At 40.9% G+C, this 17,900-nt stretch overlaps 2 protein-coding genes across 4 annotated transcripts; both read right to left on the bottom strand.

Moving 5' to 3' along the window:
- Positions 1 to 1,389: 1,389 nt before the first annotated feature.
- mettl9 (methyltransferase like 9) lies at positions 1,390 to 6,962 on the bottom strand. Of its 3 annotated transcripts, none has more exons than XM_050060467.1 (6): positions 6,793 to 6,962; positions 6,429 to 6,590; positions 4,841 to 5,031; positions 4,559 to 4,768; positions 3,995 to 4,179; positions 1,390 to 3,895 (listed from the first exon to the last, which is right to left on the bottom strand). In XM_050060467.1, the coding sequence occupies exons 2-6, from the start codon at positions 6,522 to 6,524 to the stop codon at positions 3,669 to 3,671; spliced, it is 909 nt and encodes a 302-aa protein (XP_049916424.1). In that variant the 5' UTR covers positions 6,525 to 6,590; positions 6,793 to 6,962; the 3' UTR covers positions 1,390 to 3,668. The 3 variants fall into 3 exon arrangements, with proteins under 3 accessions (XP_049916424.1, XP_049916425.1, XP_049916423.1); XM_050060468.1 differs by having other exon boundaries at positions 6,429 to 6,528; XM_050060466.1 differs by lacking the exon at positions 6,793 to 6,962 and having other exon boundaries at positions 6,429 to 6,782.
- Positions 6,963 to 11,018: 4,056 nt separating this feature from the next.
- Positions 11,019 to 16,371, bottom strand: LOC126400246 (uncharacterized). Its single transcript, XM_050060808.1, has 5 exons — positions 16,146 to 16,371; positions 15,785 to 15,960; positions 15,088 to 15,370; positions 12,113 to 12,282; positions 11,019 to 12,014 (listed from the first exon to the last, which is right to left on the bottom strand). The coding sequence occupies exons 1-5, from the start codon at positions 16,321 to 16,323 to the stop codon at positions 11,553 to 11,555; spliced, it is 1,269 nt and encodes a 422-aa protein (XP_049916765.1). The 5' UTR covers positions 16,324 to 16,371; the 3' UTR covers positions 11,019 to 11,552.
- Between the last annotated feature and the right edge of the window lie 1,529 nt (positions 16,372 to 17,900).

The following is a 17,900-nucleotide window of genomic DNA, read 5'->3' as shown; positions in this document are numbered from 1 at the left end:
GGGGGGGGGGGGGGGGGTGGGGGGGGGGGGGGGGGGGGGGGCTGGTGAGTGGAGAAGATTCAGCAGCCACCTGCATATTATTCCAACAACCCTGGCTGAGCTCTACAAAACCTTATTTAGCCACTGAGCTCAGTGTTCAGGTGAAACTCTCTACTCCTGTACAAAAGTTAAAGGTCCAATGTATAGGATTTAGGGCGGAAATATCAGCAGAAACTGAATATATTATTGATAATTTCGTTTTTATTAGTGTATAATCACTTGAAACAAAGAATCATTGTGCTTTTGTTACCATAGAATGAGGAGTTTATATCTACATATAGAGCGGGTCCTTTTCCACGGAGTCTGCCATGTTGTTTCTACAATGCAAGCTCCAGATAGGACCATTTGCGTTCAAGCATTGGCCACCATAGTTCTCTGATACGCTTCACACACAGGACAAGTTTCAGTTGGCTGCAATTTGCAACATCACCACTAGATGCTACTAAATCCTACACACTAGATCTTAAAATACATCAAAATCAAGATAAACGGTGTGTTCCAATACCCATACTCCCATACTACTTCGTATATGAGAAAAATATTTAGTGTGTCCTGATATGCAGTATGTCAAATGCAGTATGCCAAAAATACAAGTATGTCTTACTACACCTGGTCACATTTTGCAGTATGCAAGCCAGCATGCTTTTCTGACTATTCTGAGCCACAATCCTCTGCATAGCGGAAGATTGTTCACAGTGACTGAACTGCAAACATATGACAGCTTGACAGCTCACTGACAGCTGTCAAAAGCCACAATGACAGTGCATTCAAGTGCCTGATGACCAGCTGAATAGTAATAATAGGAATATGAATTGTTTAAATGAACAAAATAATCATAAAGATCACCAACAATAAAATGATATACCTTTGAAAATAACAATGGCAGAGAAATGCAAATGTAATTTTACTGCTGTGAATATGTTAGAATCTACAATGTATGCAATTATAACCTAAAACTACATAGACTGCAAAGTAACAACAGCAGAGTTCTCCAGGAAAGCTCAGTGAGTGCTGTTTTGTTTTATCTCCAAGTAACGGATATATGAGAAAGAGGGTCAAAGTTCTGGGTGCAACGGTATAAAGTAGTAGTGTGTCTTGATTGTGTGCATACCGCATCCAACAGTACATCCTTCTTTAAGGGCAGCTGCAGTACCTACCAAAAGTAAGTATGTACCTTATTTGTGTGGGATCCCTGGAACTCCCGTAGGGTTCGTGGGAGTCCCTTGAACTCTGGAGCAACTGCTATAAACTCACTGTATTTCAGACTGACAACTCAGAACAGTATCTAAGCTCGTATAACTAATTACACACACATTTATTCAGTGCTGTGGACAAATGACAGCTGAGAAATGCAGATAATGTATTTGTTTTTTTATTTCTGAATGCCATACAACACTCTTTCAGTACAAATATTGCATTAATTGTGGCACATTTTTAATCGTCCATTGTGCAGCACTGATTTAAAGCGAGACCATGTAACTTTTGAAAGGTTAAATTATATCTTTCTCTTACAAATAAAGAGCTGAGTTCATAAACAATAAAACACAATGTGTGTAACTGACACAGTCAGTTTGGCAGCTTTATGGCTTTTACTACTTGTGCTACAGTTACACTATGTTTGAGCCTTAAAGCTGTACGAGTCAGTATTTTTTATATGTACAATGGGCCATATGATTACAAGGAATGTGAAAAGGGTCACTCATAGTGACAAAGTCACAGGGAATTACCACCCAACTTCAGTCCGCCTCAGCTCTACGGAGCCTCAAAATCTATTTTGGGTCATTGTGTTCATTTTTCGGCCCACATCTTCACTCTCATGAGGCTCATTTCCAGCTGCAGCTTAGAACTGATTTCACCTAAATATGACAGAGAGATAAAGTCAGCAACTAACTGATGATGCTCAAGAGCTGGCGGAGACCACAGCAAGCCCTCAGGAAAACTGCCAAGCATTTAAGCCAATTTTACCTAATGGCCAAACGTGGAATTACAACTTCTGGGTCACATGATGCCATTATGCCAAAAAGACTTTCCTTGCATTGTAAAAGAGACATCTGTTAATCAGTGGAAACATTTTTGGGGCGTCACAACCCCAGCAAAATGGCTCATTTCACTATCGGGATTCAATCAGTTCGGTCCGATAACATTTTGAGAGTCAGAAAGAGCTGCAGGATTAAATCATTTCTACCCTCATTCAAGTAAGTGGAGAGCTAAACTTGAAGTTAGCTGCATGGTCGGTGAAAATTAGCTACTCAGCTGCCGTCAGTCTCTCATGCTGTTCCACTATGGGCCCCCAAGATGAGTAAGATCCAGGTAATTCTTATACTGTGCAAATCGAGCTTTTTTTTGGCTTCATATTCCACCGAGCAACTTTCATAAAACTTAATGAGGCCCCACCTCCAACGCTGTTTCCAGTTCTCTTTAGATGTCCATGGACCATAGACTGTATAAAAACATGGATGACAAGACAGCTCCCAAAAGTCTTTTTAATTTGTAACTGTAATTTTTAATTTAATTGTTTAATAGTGTGTTCTGTCATTTTATGCAGCTTTTTTAACGCTGATGTACATTCAAGCGTTCATCTTTCTGTTAAGTTTGGTTTTAATTTGTATTTTGATGCGATAAAAAGGGGTATGACATCATGATTGACAGCTTTGTGTGCCAATTAGTGCACTTGCATTCTATGGCACTGCTTGCAACTGGGTCAGACGGTGTACGGACAGGAACTCAAAAATCTTGGCTCCACTTCCTGACCACTACTGCGCAGACTCTGGCTCCAAATGATGTCACCAGTGCAAGATATTGTGCCAGTATCCATGATATTTTATGTTAATTTTTGTAGTGTGAGGAAGTGGCGACATGTCGTCCATCTTTATACAGTCACTGGTGGAGACCAAGTGGCCAGAAACACAATTCCAATGAGTGCTAATGTTCCTCCTGTATGTGTACAAGACATGTACACAGTTGTTTGCCAAGATGAGAATACATCAGTGTTGTATTTTCAAAATCAGTGAATGCAGCTTTAAATTATTCAGTAAGAACCACTCAATATCTGCTGTTTAACATAAGTTACATCGGCTCGCTTTAAGAAGGCTTCATATTACTTTTGTTTTCACTAATAGCAGGTAAAAAAACAGCAATAAAATATAAAAGGCCCAATTCAGAATGGCTGAATCAATCATGTGCATCCACTGATCCTTTGCATCAGAAACTGAATTAATTAAAGTGCAAATTCAACCATGATTACTACCACTGATAACTGAGAATGATGAAACACTAACAGTAAACACTTCCCACAGATAACAGACTTTATAGTACGAACACCTACAGCATAGTGATATGTCTTAGAGGATGTGATCCTCAGTGGCATTTCAACGTAGGCAAACTGCCCTTCAGGTATTTTTTGCTTTACAAGTCGAGGTATCACTGTCACACAAGATGGCTGGTAAATGTAGGAACTACAGTACAGTACCTGAGCTGACTCAATATTTTCTAAAGAAACACTGTCAGTAACACTGTGTTTTATGAATGGAGCTTATGGAAATTGCACAAAAATCCATCCAGGAGCAACCTACTGAGATATGAGATTAACAGAGTAACAGCCTCTGACAATCCCACAGTGCGTTTGGTGTTCAAGCAGACTCTGACCCATTCTCTGAGATCTTAAGAACAAAAACTGCATCATCAAGAACGTAGTAATCGTTATACATGTCCCCTTCACAGAGGTATGGCAACCGGGTCACAGCCTCCAACTCAAACCCTGCCCTTCGGAAAACCTCATTGGTCAGGTTGGTTACTTGCTCCTCCCATGTTTTTCCTTTTATTTTTATATGTTCTTTGGGACGCTGCCATCTTCCCCCTGGGAACAAATACAGAGAGAAGGTTTTTATATTTGGATCATAGAGAAGTCTATGACATCATATACGTATGAGGCAAGTTGTTCTCATTCATAACTGACCGACTTCCACGTAAGGCTGGAAGGGAAGCACTGCAGCCAGGATTAGTCTTCCTGTGTTGGGCACTAGCGATAGCCGGATGTCTCGCAGGAGAAGCAGAGGGTCGTCACAGCGATCCAGCAGGTTCAGACAGCTAATCACATCATACTGGAAACCAGTCTGCTGCCACTCATCTATACCCAGTACCCTAAACATGACAGATAAACAGTGTTCTTAGGTTGCAAACGCACCAGACTCTATTTAAATAAACATTTTAGCATCATAAAACACACTTTATCCAAAGTCAACAAAAACAAATAAAACTCACAAAACCATCCTGGCTCATTATTCTACTGTCCCAAAAATCACAACTCTGGTTTGGTTGAAATAAACACTTAATTCACTCAGTTTAATGTAATAATTTTCTGACTCTATACATGCTAAAATTAATGTTTCTTCAAATGGAGTCTGGCTGGTTTGCTGATATTGACTGTGTTGCTGTATTATGGAATTAGTGCCGTGGGATGTATCACACTGAACTGAGATTTGAGTTTAAATCTTAACAGTCCTGTGATTTTACTACTCACTTGTAATTCCTCCTCTGAAGATGCCATTTCATGGGTATTGAGACCTCAGTTGCATAGACCTCTTTGAAGTGGACTCCCATCACGTCTGTGACGCCTCCGTCCCCAGCTCCGAGGTCCAGAAGCCTCTCAGCCTTCCACTCCGGGCCGATCCGGAGTAGCCGCTGGAACTGCTCCGCAGAAAACACAAACATAGAGCCACGACCCAGGAACCTGAGACAGAGAGCACATCAAAGGAAGGCACACTACAGGTGAAACGGAGACACGTGTGTCTGTACTACTCACCCATTGATAGATGTGCGCGAGACCAGTGGGCTGAGGACTGTTGATACAAAAGAGTGGTAGAGCTGGGTGAACATCCAGCCCGACTTCTCAACGCTCCGCTTGAGAAAAGCCTTGGTGGCTGAGTCCAGGTGGCTTTGGACAAACAGGGGTCGCACTGATTCCCCAAGCAGGTCAGGATCACACTGGTACCACTAGAGCCACAAGGAAAAGGACAATTCAACTTGAAGACAAAGAAAGATATTAAAGGTCCAGTGTTTAGGATTTAGGGGGATATATTTGCAGAAATGGAATATAATAAGTATGTTTCTTTGGTGTGTAATCACCTGAAAATTATTTCTCATTACCTTAAAATGAGTCATTTATACCTACATAGGGAGCGGGTCCTCCTTTATGGAGATTGCCATGTTGTACTGCCATGTTTCTACAGTAGCCCTGAGCAGGCAAACCAAACACTGGCTCTAGACAGCGCCATCTGCGTTTTCATGTTTTTCTTTTTTACGAGTGGTGAAGGCCCCTCTTTAAACATCAAACTGTTTTATTCAGTGTTTACCAGTTTAAATCACCAGATCCATTCATTTTCAAGAGGAAGAGACCTCTGCAGATAATTCGGCTCCCCGTAAATACCTCCTGAATATCATGATCTTAAGTTACCAGAGAGAAAAGACAAGCACACATTAGTAGGTACTGTGCTGGCGACCTGTCTCCATCATGCCAAACACCCTCAGAGAAACATGAAACTGATTTATTAAGTATTTTTACTGGTTTAAATAACTGAGTTTGTTTGTTTTGAGCTGAGGAGAACTGTGGATAGTTTGGTTCATATCATGTTCTGAATGTCTGGATCAGAAATAAGGTGAGCACACTCTAACTTGTTAGAGTAAATAAGTGAACACACTTTAGCAGGTGCTGCATAGGTGGCCTGTCTATGACACGCCAAATAGCATAAAGAATAATTTATAAGGCGAACCTGCTTTATTTACTAGTTTTACCAGTTTAAATCACAGAGTCAGTTTGTTTTGGGGAGGAGGAGGCCTCTGTGGATAATTCAGCTCTTGGTAAAAACCTCCAGAACAATGAACACTTAAGTAATCCTAACTGGGAGAAGTTTCAGCTGGTTGCAATCTGCAGTTCTCACTGCTAGATACCAGTAATCCCCGAAATTTTACACACTGGACCTTAAAAAAGAATTCACAGAGAAGCTTGGAGACTTGGATTGGATCTAGTTCCTCAACACCTTCATCTTCATTGCTTTAATATGAATCAAACCTTGCATGTAGGCTTATCTTGTAGCTTCATACATATTTTCCTTTTATTAGATGCACTTTGTTTTGGGTGACTGAATGATTTTCTACATCTATAAACTATACGTGTACATTCATATCAACTAAAAACCCCTTTGATTTTAATCTGCCCCCCTCTTTTTTTGGATAGCCTGTGCCAAATTCCATTTCCAACCTCTGTAGTTTGTTAACTGGAAAAGATGCACATCTATGAGTCTAGTCTTTGCAAGTGAGTTGACTGTACTCTGTCCTTCAAAAACTCTAACCATGCAAGTTCATCTACCGGACTCATAATTAAAGATTCATACCTCTTGTGTCTCATACGCGGCCGCTTCGTTCTCAGTCACCATGTTCATAAACAATGAGCGGACTAGTGGATTCCGGGCGTACTTCCCTGTCCACATTCTCCTGATGGAGAGCAGAAAGGCGACGTAACCAACCACCCACGCTACAAATACCAAAGTCCTCAGCTGTAGATGACACATAATGGACAACAACCCTGAGAAGGAATGCTGACAGACAGCTGGTTGCAGTCTTGAAGAAGTGAACAGACTGCCCAGTGGATAGCACTGGGGTGCAGTTAATATTAGATGATTAAGGAGGTAATGGCAGCCAATTGTAAACCAACACGCCAGAGCATGTCTCCAGTTCCAAGTCAACAAACAAACAAACCTGAGGGTGCGGTGGATTTAAGAAAGCCGGCTGCTATTTACTCGCCATCTTAATCTTGTGAATCCATTGTCTTAAAATGTGTTAAAAAAGCCCAGGTTGTGTTTTACTTGTGTGGTCTCTGCCCATTATGACAACAAAAACTCACTTCCGCATATTCTGCACTTCCTGGGTCACCGCTAAATGTGTCCCCGGAACTATCCAGACGCTTTCCTGCTGTTTGGCTGTAACTGCAACCTTATCAGTCATTGTCATTGCTTTTGTTGAGAGCTCAGAATGTGTGAGGCCGAAATATGCATCACATTTCTGAGAGGACATTTAGCAGTCGTGTTTTGCGGAAATAATTCATTTGTGGCCTCGGTCCATAACTTCTAAAATATAAAGCTAAATAACATTTAGGTTTGAGAAAGTTTTTCTTTTATATCCGTAACGTAACATATTCAACAAAGACCTGACCATTGAAAATATTTATAATATCATCTTGGGGGTGAAGTGCAGGAGTAAATTCTTGCTGTTACCTCTGTTATTGTGCACAGGTATGTCCCTGGACAGTCCCCCTTTGGTTTACTGTAATGCCTCCCTGTTATTTGCCATATATGTTAAGACATGACACGCCAAACTCCATTCTCAGTTGGTAAAGTTAAGGCATCATTTCCTTTTTCCAGACGTACATGGCCCTTGAAATAAAACCCAAGGACTGTCTTAAACAACTCTACAATTCAGCATGCATACAATGTAATGGACAGTACCTATTTCAAGAGAGTTTTGCGTTTATAAGTAGTTTGTATGGAAGCCAAGAACGGCTGTGTTTGCAATTGTTTTATAATGCCTTTTTCTTGAGCTCATGAGTTTATTATTTAGTTGTCTTGACAAACGTAACTTGGTTACCTGGAGATAACAAGTTAATCACAAAAAGGTTGTTTGCTCTTGTTAGGCTACCCCTGGGGGTTTAGACCAGGAGTGCCATGCCAGCATGCAGAGATGGTCTTAACATGTGTATCAACTGATTTAAAGGAGCTGTATGCAACATTAAGAACATTAAAATAGAAGCAACTGTTTGCCATGTGAAGATAAAGAGGGGTAATGGTGTCCTGACCAGAAAATAAAGTCACGCCCCCTCTCCAATGCACTCACCTATAATAACAATGTATAGCAGTTATTTCTGACACCACAGGCATGGGGCCAAGGCCTGGCAATGAAATTACCAAAAGTGCATTTGGCACACTTCCACACACAGTTGGCAGGACTGACTGCGATCTAGCCATGTTGCTTGGTCCTTGGAGCCCACAGTATCCTCCTGTGCTAACAAAGGCTTTGTGACTCTGAGGCACAGAGGCCTGAGAGTGGGAAGACAAAAAGTCTTGTTATTTCCCACATTGCTCCAGTGCTTGATAGTGACATCACTCCAGTTAGAGACTACAGATGGAATAGATACCTGCTGCCTTCAGATGGCTGTAAAGAGAGTCATGAGTGTAAAGGAAAGGCCCCAGTATAGTACTGAGGCGCACCAGAGAACATGACTGTTGATCACTAATGGGTGCTCCTTGATCTGATCATTTCAGTTTAAATCAGTTGCTACAGTTGTCAGGACACCATCTATGCATACAGGTGTAGCGGACAGAAAACATTTTTTGAAAATTTTTGTATGAATTTCACCCAAATCCCTCACTCATTCAGCTGTTTTCAAGTTAACCCTTTTTGTATTGGGAGTACTGTATTAGTTTATGTGATTGTGCCCTCTACTGGCTGTTAGCAGATGTACTGCATTGCTTCCAGCCTCTCGTGTCTGCAGTGAACCTGGCTACAGAAAGTATGCATTTTGCAGCGCAATTATTAACCAAAAATAACAGTTCTAATGTTGTTTTAAGTGCATAGAGCAGATAATTAATTCAGAATGTCATCAGGGAAGACGAAATGAGTAGTTTTCTGTTGGGCATTTTACCTGTTTAGTGAATTCTCAGAGACTGAGTAAACTAGCTACACACATTTTTCCTGTGTGGGATATACATTTAAGCTAGTCTTTTTCTCATGTTAGGTGTGTTGTTGTGAAGATAGAATATGTATGACAGTGTCATTACAGGAATAATCCAGAGTTTGACACCAGTGTCCAGTGTCTGATTGTACACCAGAACACAACACGGTGTGGTCGGGATCTGCAGACCGTCCCTGCCACAAAGTCATGGCACTCCTGTCTGCCTGTCCAAAGTGGATCCAGTCTTTCAGCCTGAAAGATGATGGTGCCTCTCTGATTTGTTTTCCCCTGCTGTCTGACTACGCACTGTCTGCCATTTTCCCCCTATACGTTTCTTCTTCACAACTTAGTTAACTTCCATACACTGTACCCTCATTCATTTGATAAGCGCCAACACGAGAAGTTATGTAGTTGTGACTCTGGTGAGTCAAATTGGCAGGGGTTTTAATAAAAATATCAATATTTGGCAGCAGTGTATTGATGACGTATTAATAGAGACAGTGATACAATATATTTCCAAATCAATATTTTGTCCCACGCCTAGTCAGCATGATGAGTGTAAGTCCAATCTTCACTGTTTTAGCTCTGTTTTTGGTCTCTACCAGCTCCTGAGGGAGATATTTGGCTCTTTAGCTGCTACATGCTCCAATGTGTTCACCAGCTTTTTTTTTTACTGAATTGTGGGTCAAACAGCGAAACAACATGCTAAAGCTTACAATAAAGCTCTGCAAATCCAAGGAGAGCTGCAGATTCAGCTGATAATTCTATAGGTACACTGTAAAAAATTTTTAGCTTGAATTAGTTCATTTATAACAAAATATGTGACCACAATTTATGCATCGTTAACAAATGAATTGGTACAGAATGTAAAAGAGAGATTGCACTCATATCCGCCTATCAGAAACAATTAGTTTTATATCAAAACAAATTGAACATAATAAATTTACCTCATGGAATCACCTGTCTCATAATCTGAAGGCTACTACAGAGTTCTCGGCCCAGGTTTACCGTGACCTTCATATTCCATACACACAAGAATGTGATGCAATCAAATGTTTATTGTGATTTTAGGGGAGATGCCAGTTTAGGTCCAACACTCATTTATTTCTTAAGTTTAGCATCAACTCATTATCACATGGGAGATTTACTGCTTCACTTTACAATTCCAATGGACAGATGAGAAGTTACGCTGAAGGCAATAACAGCAGGCTTTTTCAGCGCTCTGGCATTTATGGACGTTGTCAGCTCCAACGTGGTGAACTCCTCTTGAATCGATTTCTTAATCTCTTTCGCTCTCTCTCTTTCAGCAGGCAGCTGGAGCATCTTACAACCCCCCCCTTTTGGTTAGGGTGGAGTCTTTGTTGCAGAGTTTGTAGAACTCATTCAGTTCAGAGCGTCTTCTAAGGTCTATTTGTTTGAAAGGTTACTGGATGCTGGCCCTCGGCATGTTTGTGCAGAAGTGGTTCAGCAGAGTTGCGGTTAGTACATCCCCGCCAGCAGTGTAGTGGTAGTTGATGTGGTGGGTGTACTATTAGGTAGATGGGTCCGTTTCAAAGGAGGAAGTGGGTATACTATCCTATATATTCCAAGGGCTTTTTGGCTGATAGTTGGGTGGACTGTTAACAGTCAGAAAAAGAGGTAGGTTTATCCCATATACCTATGTATACCCTCAACCAAACCACTGCCCACTGGCATAGATGATGGATCAGAAGAGAAGCAACAGGAACAAGAGAAAAGTCAGGAGATATTAAGACAAGAAAGGAGAGTGATCTGTTGGGTGTTTACTACTTTTAGACTTCTGCACAGGGGTCCGGTGTCACTAGCTTGAAAAACTAACCACTCCCAACAGTAAATTTTTTGGGGGTTTTATAGAATTCCTATAATACTGCTTCACATATTTATGTCTTCTGTAGTTGAAAGTTGGGTTCTCTCACCTGTGGAATGTTACCATACACTTGGTAAATTAGATTAAAAAGGATTGAACTCCTAGATGGCAATCAGTTTATGACAAGTTATTATGACACCTGAGGTTTTGTAAACATTAAAACAGGCACCTATATATGTATACAGACATAGTAGGTGTACCTATATGCACAGTTAATGACTGGATGAACTGAACTCAACACTTCAAGGCAAGTTATAGTGATCTTCAGGAATTCAGACAAGAGGAGGACTGTGTGTGAGTATAAGGAGGAAAAGGGAGTACAACAGCATCCCAGACTCCACTTATAATAACATCAACATGTTGACACAAAGCTTCCTTTTCTTAAAGTATGTTATGAAATAACATACTTTTTATTCTGTATGAAAAGGTACATTTCCTTCCATCCTTATTTCAGTTTGGGGGTGTGTCCCCCGATTAGAAAGGTGTTTTCACATTCCTCTGAAGAGAGTTGTCTGTGCACTCTCCAAAAATCTGAGATTTACACATACTCCGGGCCAGCTAGGTTAGGTATGTCACTAATTCTAAAGCCAAGTGCTGTCTAATATAGGAAACACTTTTCAAAGGGGGAACAGACTTCCAACACCACACTGCCAAACAAACCTGAAACCTCCAGGTGCCTTATATAAAAATCTCAACCAGAGGCAATATATCTCTCTGGAAACTTTAGTTAGACATCTGGTATATAATTACAATAATAACAATGTGAACACACTGTAACATCAAAGAAGATATTATTGTATGTTTCACAGCCACTAACACTGTATCTGCTACTGCCAGTTAACCTACAAGCTAAGAAACAAGCTCAAATACAAAAACCTACAGAACCTAACAATCACAGGTGAGATGTTAAGGTATGACTACAGTAATAGAGTGGGGTTCTTCTCTTTGGAATGTGTTATGCGGCTGGTATGGGTCTGTCATCTGCTCAGAGTCAAGAGCATCATACAGTACAGTCATAATTTGTCTTTTCACTCGGTTCCTCAGAGCTGGGTTTCGTATCCTCTTCAGTTCCATTGCAACAGTGACACCAAACGCATCCTCGCAGTCTTTCTGTGGTTCTCTGCTGGTCTCCTGAAAGACATCTACTATGTGCTGCAACAAGGCGAGTTTCTGTCTCTCCTTGTCAGTTCTGTTTGGGGTTTTGGTCTGGTTGTTGGCCAGCTGAGGAGGAGGAGGTGAAACAGAAGAGCTCTCTGTGGGTGAAGATGACGCCCCACCATCAAGGTCCTGGGACAGTACTGTGTCCTCTGGCTCGCTGTCACTGCTGTCCTGCAGTGTCTTCAACGAATCTTTGATCAGTTGGTCAAACTGGAACACAGATTACATGTAACTTTGACTTTTTTAAACTGTAGAAAGGTACTGCACACACACCAGTTACCAGGGGATATTTTAGTGGTAACACTCACTTTGCTTTCAATAGGACGATGGTTGATATGTTTTCTGAGGAATTCGCAGGACGTGAGGATCATCCTCTGCCTCCCTGTTATGGGTTTCTTCTTCCTCCCAGAAGCCAGCGGCTTTACCAGTCTGGAATACTGAGTTCGCAGTGAGGTGGCCCTTACCTTCACATCCTCAACTGCAAGCCACATAAAAATGTGGTTATTTAAGACAACACACAAAGAAAACAAAGCATCCACCCACACATTAAAGTTTTTTATAAAGCTGTAAATAACAGCTACATAAGTCACTCTGATTGTTGATTGGGTGGTCAGTTGGTCCACAAAAATTTCCCCACCCTTTGGCAGCCATGGGTTTTGCCCTTTTAAGGTGCTGTTGAAATCATATTATTAGATGTCGCACTCCCCCTTTCCCCTTCCATTGCATTGACACCACCACACTGCTGTTGCTCAAAGCACAAGTGGTTCCCAGTTCCCTGCATAACCTGCATATTTCATGGTCGAGTGGACAGGCTGACTCAATCATGTGAACTGATGTATTTTTTGTGGGAAAGTAATGACTTCATATTGCAACTACGACATTATAACTATATATTATATACTATACATTAGAGTTCCCGTTTTCCCGGTCCGGTCTAGTGTACGAGCTTAAGCCAATATTTTTTTATGCAATCTGGCTGAGCCTGCATTCCTCATTATAACATGCTCTGGCAAATTAAAAAGTAGCCTACAGCAACCTGTACTGACTTTACTTGAAAGTTTGTGTGGGTTTTTTTTGGGTGACAAGACAAGACATGTCAGAGTTAGTCTCTTAACAAAACTAAAACTGTGCCAAAATGGCAACATTTTGGATTCAAAGCCAATAAAAAAGGTGTCCCAGCTGACTGCAAGTGAAGCCCCACGTTATTTTCTATATATATAAATGATACTGCTTTTTCTGTTAAGAACTCATCTATTCACCTTTATGCTGATGATACAGTCCTTTATGCTGTTGTTCCCACTCCAGATGCAGTACTCACTTCACTTCAGGACAGTTTTTTCAGGGTCCAACAAGCTTTCTCCACCCTAAACCTTCTGCTAAACACCACTAAGACCAAAGTCATGCGGTTTGGTATATAAGGTTCTGTGCCCCACTCAGGCCGAGATATCATAACCCTCAATGGGGCTATCCTGGAGCAGGTCACTGAATACAAATACCTGGGTATCTGGCTTGACAGCACTCTGTCCTTCTCACATCATATCAGTAGGCTACAGTCAAAGGTTAAATCCAAAATCGGCTTTTTGTACAGAATGCGCTCCACCTTTACTTTCTCTGCCAGACTTACTCTTATACAAACAACAATCCTGCCCATGTTCGACTACGGTGATGTTATCTATCGGTCTGCATGCAAGGGTACACTTCAGAAACTTGATGTTCTCTATCACTCTGCGATTCATTTTGCTACAAACGCCCCTTTCAAAACACACCACTGCACTCTATATTCCTCTGTCAACTGGCCATCCTTACACACCCGCCGTACTATTCACTGGTCAATGTTTATCTACAAAACTCTTCTTGGTCTGTCACCCCCCTACCTGTGTCAGTTGCTGCAAACTACAACTGCTGTTTACAACACCCGTTCTGCTCACCAAGTTCTGTTGAAAGGACCCAAAACAAATACTACACTTGGTCTGTCATCTTTCCAATCTGCCGCAGCCAAAGACTGGAACAATCTCCAAAAAACACTGAAAATGGACAAATTTATCCCCAAGTCAGCTTTTAAGAACTCTATTATGGACATTTTTACTGACACATGCAACTGTTTCCTGACACACTAGATGCCCTCACCCCTGTTTGTCAGCTGTTAATATTTGTTGTCATATGTGTCATATGTTGCCCATCTTTAATATGTTGTGATTGTATATCAGTGGTGAGTGTGTTGTAAAAGTTTGTGTTGTTGTTTTTTTTTTAAAGATATTTTTTGGGCATTTTTAGCCTTTATTTGACAGGACAGACAAGTGTGAAGAGGGAGAGAGAGAGGGGGAGTGACATGCAGCAAAGGGCCACAGGCTGGATTTGAACCCGTGCCGCTGCGGCAACAGCCTTGTACATGGGGCGCCTGCTCCACCACTAAGCCACCGACACCCCGTGTTGTTGTTGCTTTAACTGTTGTTTGTTTGGTTTTTTGTTTTTGTTTTTCTTAACTTTTGATATTCCTTTTAAGCCCTCCACCCCCCTTCCCTCAAGAGGCTCTGCCTTTTGCCAGGCTGCCATTGTAAATAAGAAATTGTTCTTAATGACTTGCCTGGTTAAATAAAGGTTAAATAAAAAATAATAAAAAGAAGCAGTGCTGCCCTTTGAGCTAAACTTTAGTCAGACTCCCTGTTTCTATTTATTCCTGTCGCTGGCTTTAAGAGCTCCACAATGGACGAGGAACAGCTTAATTATCTACACAATACCTCTTATTTACTACAAAAACCAACATAAGCTGACTGGAGGGGGTTCTCCGGGGAGCTGAAAGTTTCTGATGAGCTAAAAGACCATTACTTATAACAAGCTAGTTGGCTGTTGGCTACATTGTATGTCATTTCCAGTAAATACCCCAATATAAAATATCTTCTCCATTTAAAAAGTAGAAAGTCAGGAATCCCCATCTTTTAAGTGGTTGGTTGGTTTGCTTACATGAGGTAACAGAAGTGCACATTTAATAGCTTCAATGTGGACAGAGAGCTTTGATGTCACACAATGCAGCACAATAGTAGGACACTCATTTGCTGTTAGGACATGGTGTCTGTAAAAGTAGATCTCCATTCAAAAAAGGTTGGGCACCACTGCACTAACCGATAAATCCATTATTTGAAAAATAATATACACCAGCTGATTAAAAAGAATAATTAGTTGAAGCTCTACACAATATCAATAATTTACATCTTTTTCAGATTCCTCCTCTATAACAACAGTTTTCCCACCACACACAAAGAAGACGTACACAACAAACACATACCTGGAAGTTCCAAAGCCGAAGCGATTTCAGACCATTTCTTTTCCCTCTCCAACCTGTCGTGAAATCTGTCAGCAGACAAGTCGTACAAACAGTTGTGCTGCTGCCACAGTTGTAAAAGTCTGTTTTCCTTTTCTATAGACCAGTTGGTCCGAACATTAGTAGCTTTCTCTGCGGGTGAGTGTGACCTGCCAGAGTCCAGGTCCAAGGAAAAGGCTGTGTCCTCTGGGTTGCTCTCTTCACTGTTCTGTTGTGTGTTCAATGTGTCTTTTGTTGATTGGTCAGACTGTAACACAGATCAATGTAAGTTAGGCATCTGAAGAGTCAGTGAGACAGGATGGGAAACCTTTCTTATTGGTCAGCTAACCAAAGTAAACGGTGAGTACACTGATCAGTTTGAGCTTCTAAAAAGCCCTCATCTTTCAGATTTGAATACAGATGATGGAAGCTGCACTTTTCAGCATCTCACTATCAACCCAGTTTGTCCGAATTTCTCAATTACACGTGAAAGGATCACAGCTTTAAGGAATCAACCCTTAACTTAACCCTTGATAAATAATCTTATATGAGACTCTCTTACTGGATTTGTAAAGAAACCTTATGATCTCTGTCCCCTGTTGAGGTACATGCTGACACACAACACATTTTCTTATTGTAGTGAAATGCCCTCTCAGGAGGTTGTGGAACTTTTAACACTCACATTGCAGTCAGTGAAACGAGGGTTGACATGTTTTCTAAGAAACTTCAGGGACTTGAGGATCCTCCTCTGTCTTGTTGTCAGGGCTTTATTTTTTTTCCCACCGCTTAAAGCTAGAGGCTTCAGGACTCTGGTGTACTGAGTCCGTAGAGAGGTCGCCCTCATCTTCACTTCTTCCACTGCAAGTAAGAAATACAAGTGTCAGGTCACAACCACAACTTAAACTGTGGCCTTCCAGCCCGGGTTATTTTCCTCCTCCTACACACACACACACACACACACACACACACACACACACACACACACACACACACAGTAAAGTAACGTTGGTATGCACACAGAGGTAAATGTGTTTATCACCCACCGGACAGATCCAGAGCAACAGCTATCTCTTCCCAGCACCGCTCCTTCTCGGCTTTATTGTGATATGTATCCGACGACACGTCATACAAACACTCATACTGTTTCCACAAGTCTACAAGTAAATCTTCCATATCCACTGTCCACCTGGTTCGAGTGGTGTAAACACCGTTCACCGCCATGTTTCAAAATCATAGGTGTTTTGTTCATAAAATACCACTACAGTGAGTTCCGGTTCCGGCGCCATCCTTCTTCTCCCGCTGTGTGCATTAGGTTCTGTTACTGCACTACTGCCACCCAGCGGCTGCTCTAGCTCTCAGCCTGTGTTGCACTTGTGGGCTGAACACTCTTTGCTTCTCGGTGGTTTTAACATTGAAGAAAAACAAGGCCATCGCAAAACATCAGTTGTACTGGGTATTCTTTCAGAATCAAAATAAATTGTAAAAAATTAAAGACGTAGTTGGATTATTAAAAAAAAAGTAATGCATCATATTTTGATTGTTATAGTTTGTAAGTAAAAATCTGAATCTCCTACATAACCAGTAACATCTATCTGTCAGATAAATGTAGTGGTACAGTGTTTTCCTCTGAAGTTTAAGTATACAGTTGCTTTTTAAATTAAAAGGAGCTTTAGGGGCCTTTGGTGAGTTATTTACTTAAAATAGTTATTTAAAATACTAACATAATTCAACATTTTTTTTCACATCTGAACATCATAACAGATCTATAAAAGTTTAGGCCCTTATAGTTGTGGCATAATGGAAAAGTCCACTCCTGATTACTATGATTTCTTTCTCATAATTTCTCTCCATCTAAAAAATTTAGATGAGTGCAGGTGATGTAGACATGCCAACAGACCAGGGGCGTAAATACAGACAGTGCATGCAGTGCGGTTGCACTGGGGCTCATGCAGTGGGGGGACCCATAGAGAGAGTAGGCCCTCAAACAGTTGGGTGGAGAATGGGCCCTCATGAATGTCTGTTTTCAAAGAAGAACCCTCATGAAATTAAAAACAGTGCCATTTGCTATATATGCCCTTGAAAAAGGCCGGTCGTAACTACCGGACACCACTGTGACAGACAGCTCTCTCTATATATACATTTCCTGATTTATCAGTCAGCCTGCACCATAGTTTATAACAGTGCAACATACCAACATACCATGGTCACATGAAACGCTACTTGTAGTTTATGTTATCAATTATATTATTATTATTATTGATGAACATGTTTGTCACTTTAATGTTGCAGCTAGTAGGTCTAAATGAGCTAATTTTAATATATATATGTAAATATTGCTTTACTTATGATTTACAGTTTGTGAATTTCGCCAAGGGACCAATAAAGCCACAGTGATATTGTGAATAATTTTTGACTATATTTTGTATTGTTAATCTGAATCTTCAAAGTAAATAGTAACTTAAGCTGTCAGTAAAATGTAGTGGAGTGAAAAGTACAATGCTTCCCTCTAAAATGTAGTGGAGTCCACTTTCTGGTTTTGTAAAGGGTTAATAAGCATTAATTAATGGCTGTATTAAAAGTTAATAATTAATTTTTTCTTTATAAATAATTTATAAGCCATCAATAATACGTCCCGACAGGGGCAGAAATCCCGGGGGGGACAGGGGGGACATGACTCCCCCTTCAGTAAAGCTGTCCCCCCCTAGAATAATTTCAGACACAATTAATAATTTTTGAACAATGCAATAGTATTTATTGAAAGCACAATGTAAGCGGTGCTCATCCCCCCCTCCCATTCC

Source organism: Epinephelus moara, chromosome 13, assembly GCF_006386435.1.
Source record: "Epinephelus moara isolate mb chromosome 13, YSFRI_EMoa_1.0, whole genome shotgun sequence".
NCBI lineage: Eukaryota > Metazoa > Chordata > Actinopteri > Perciformes > Serranidae > Epinephelus > Epinephelus moara.
Note: the sequence above shows the minus strand (reverse complement) of the source record. Positions and strands in the feature narration are given on the sequence as shown.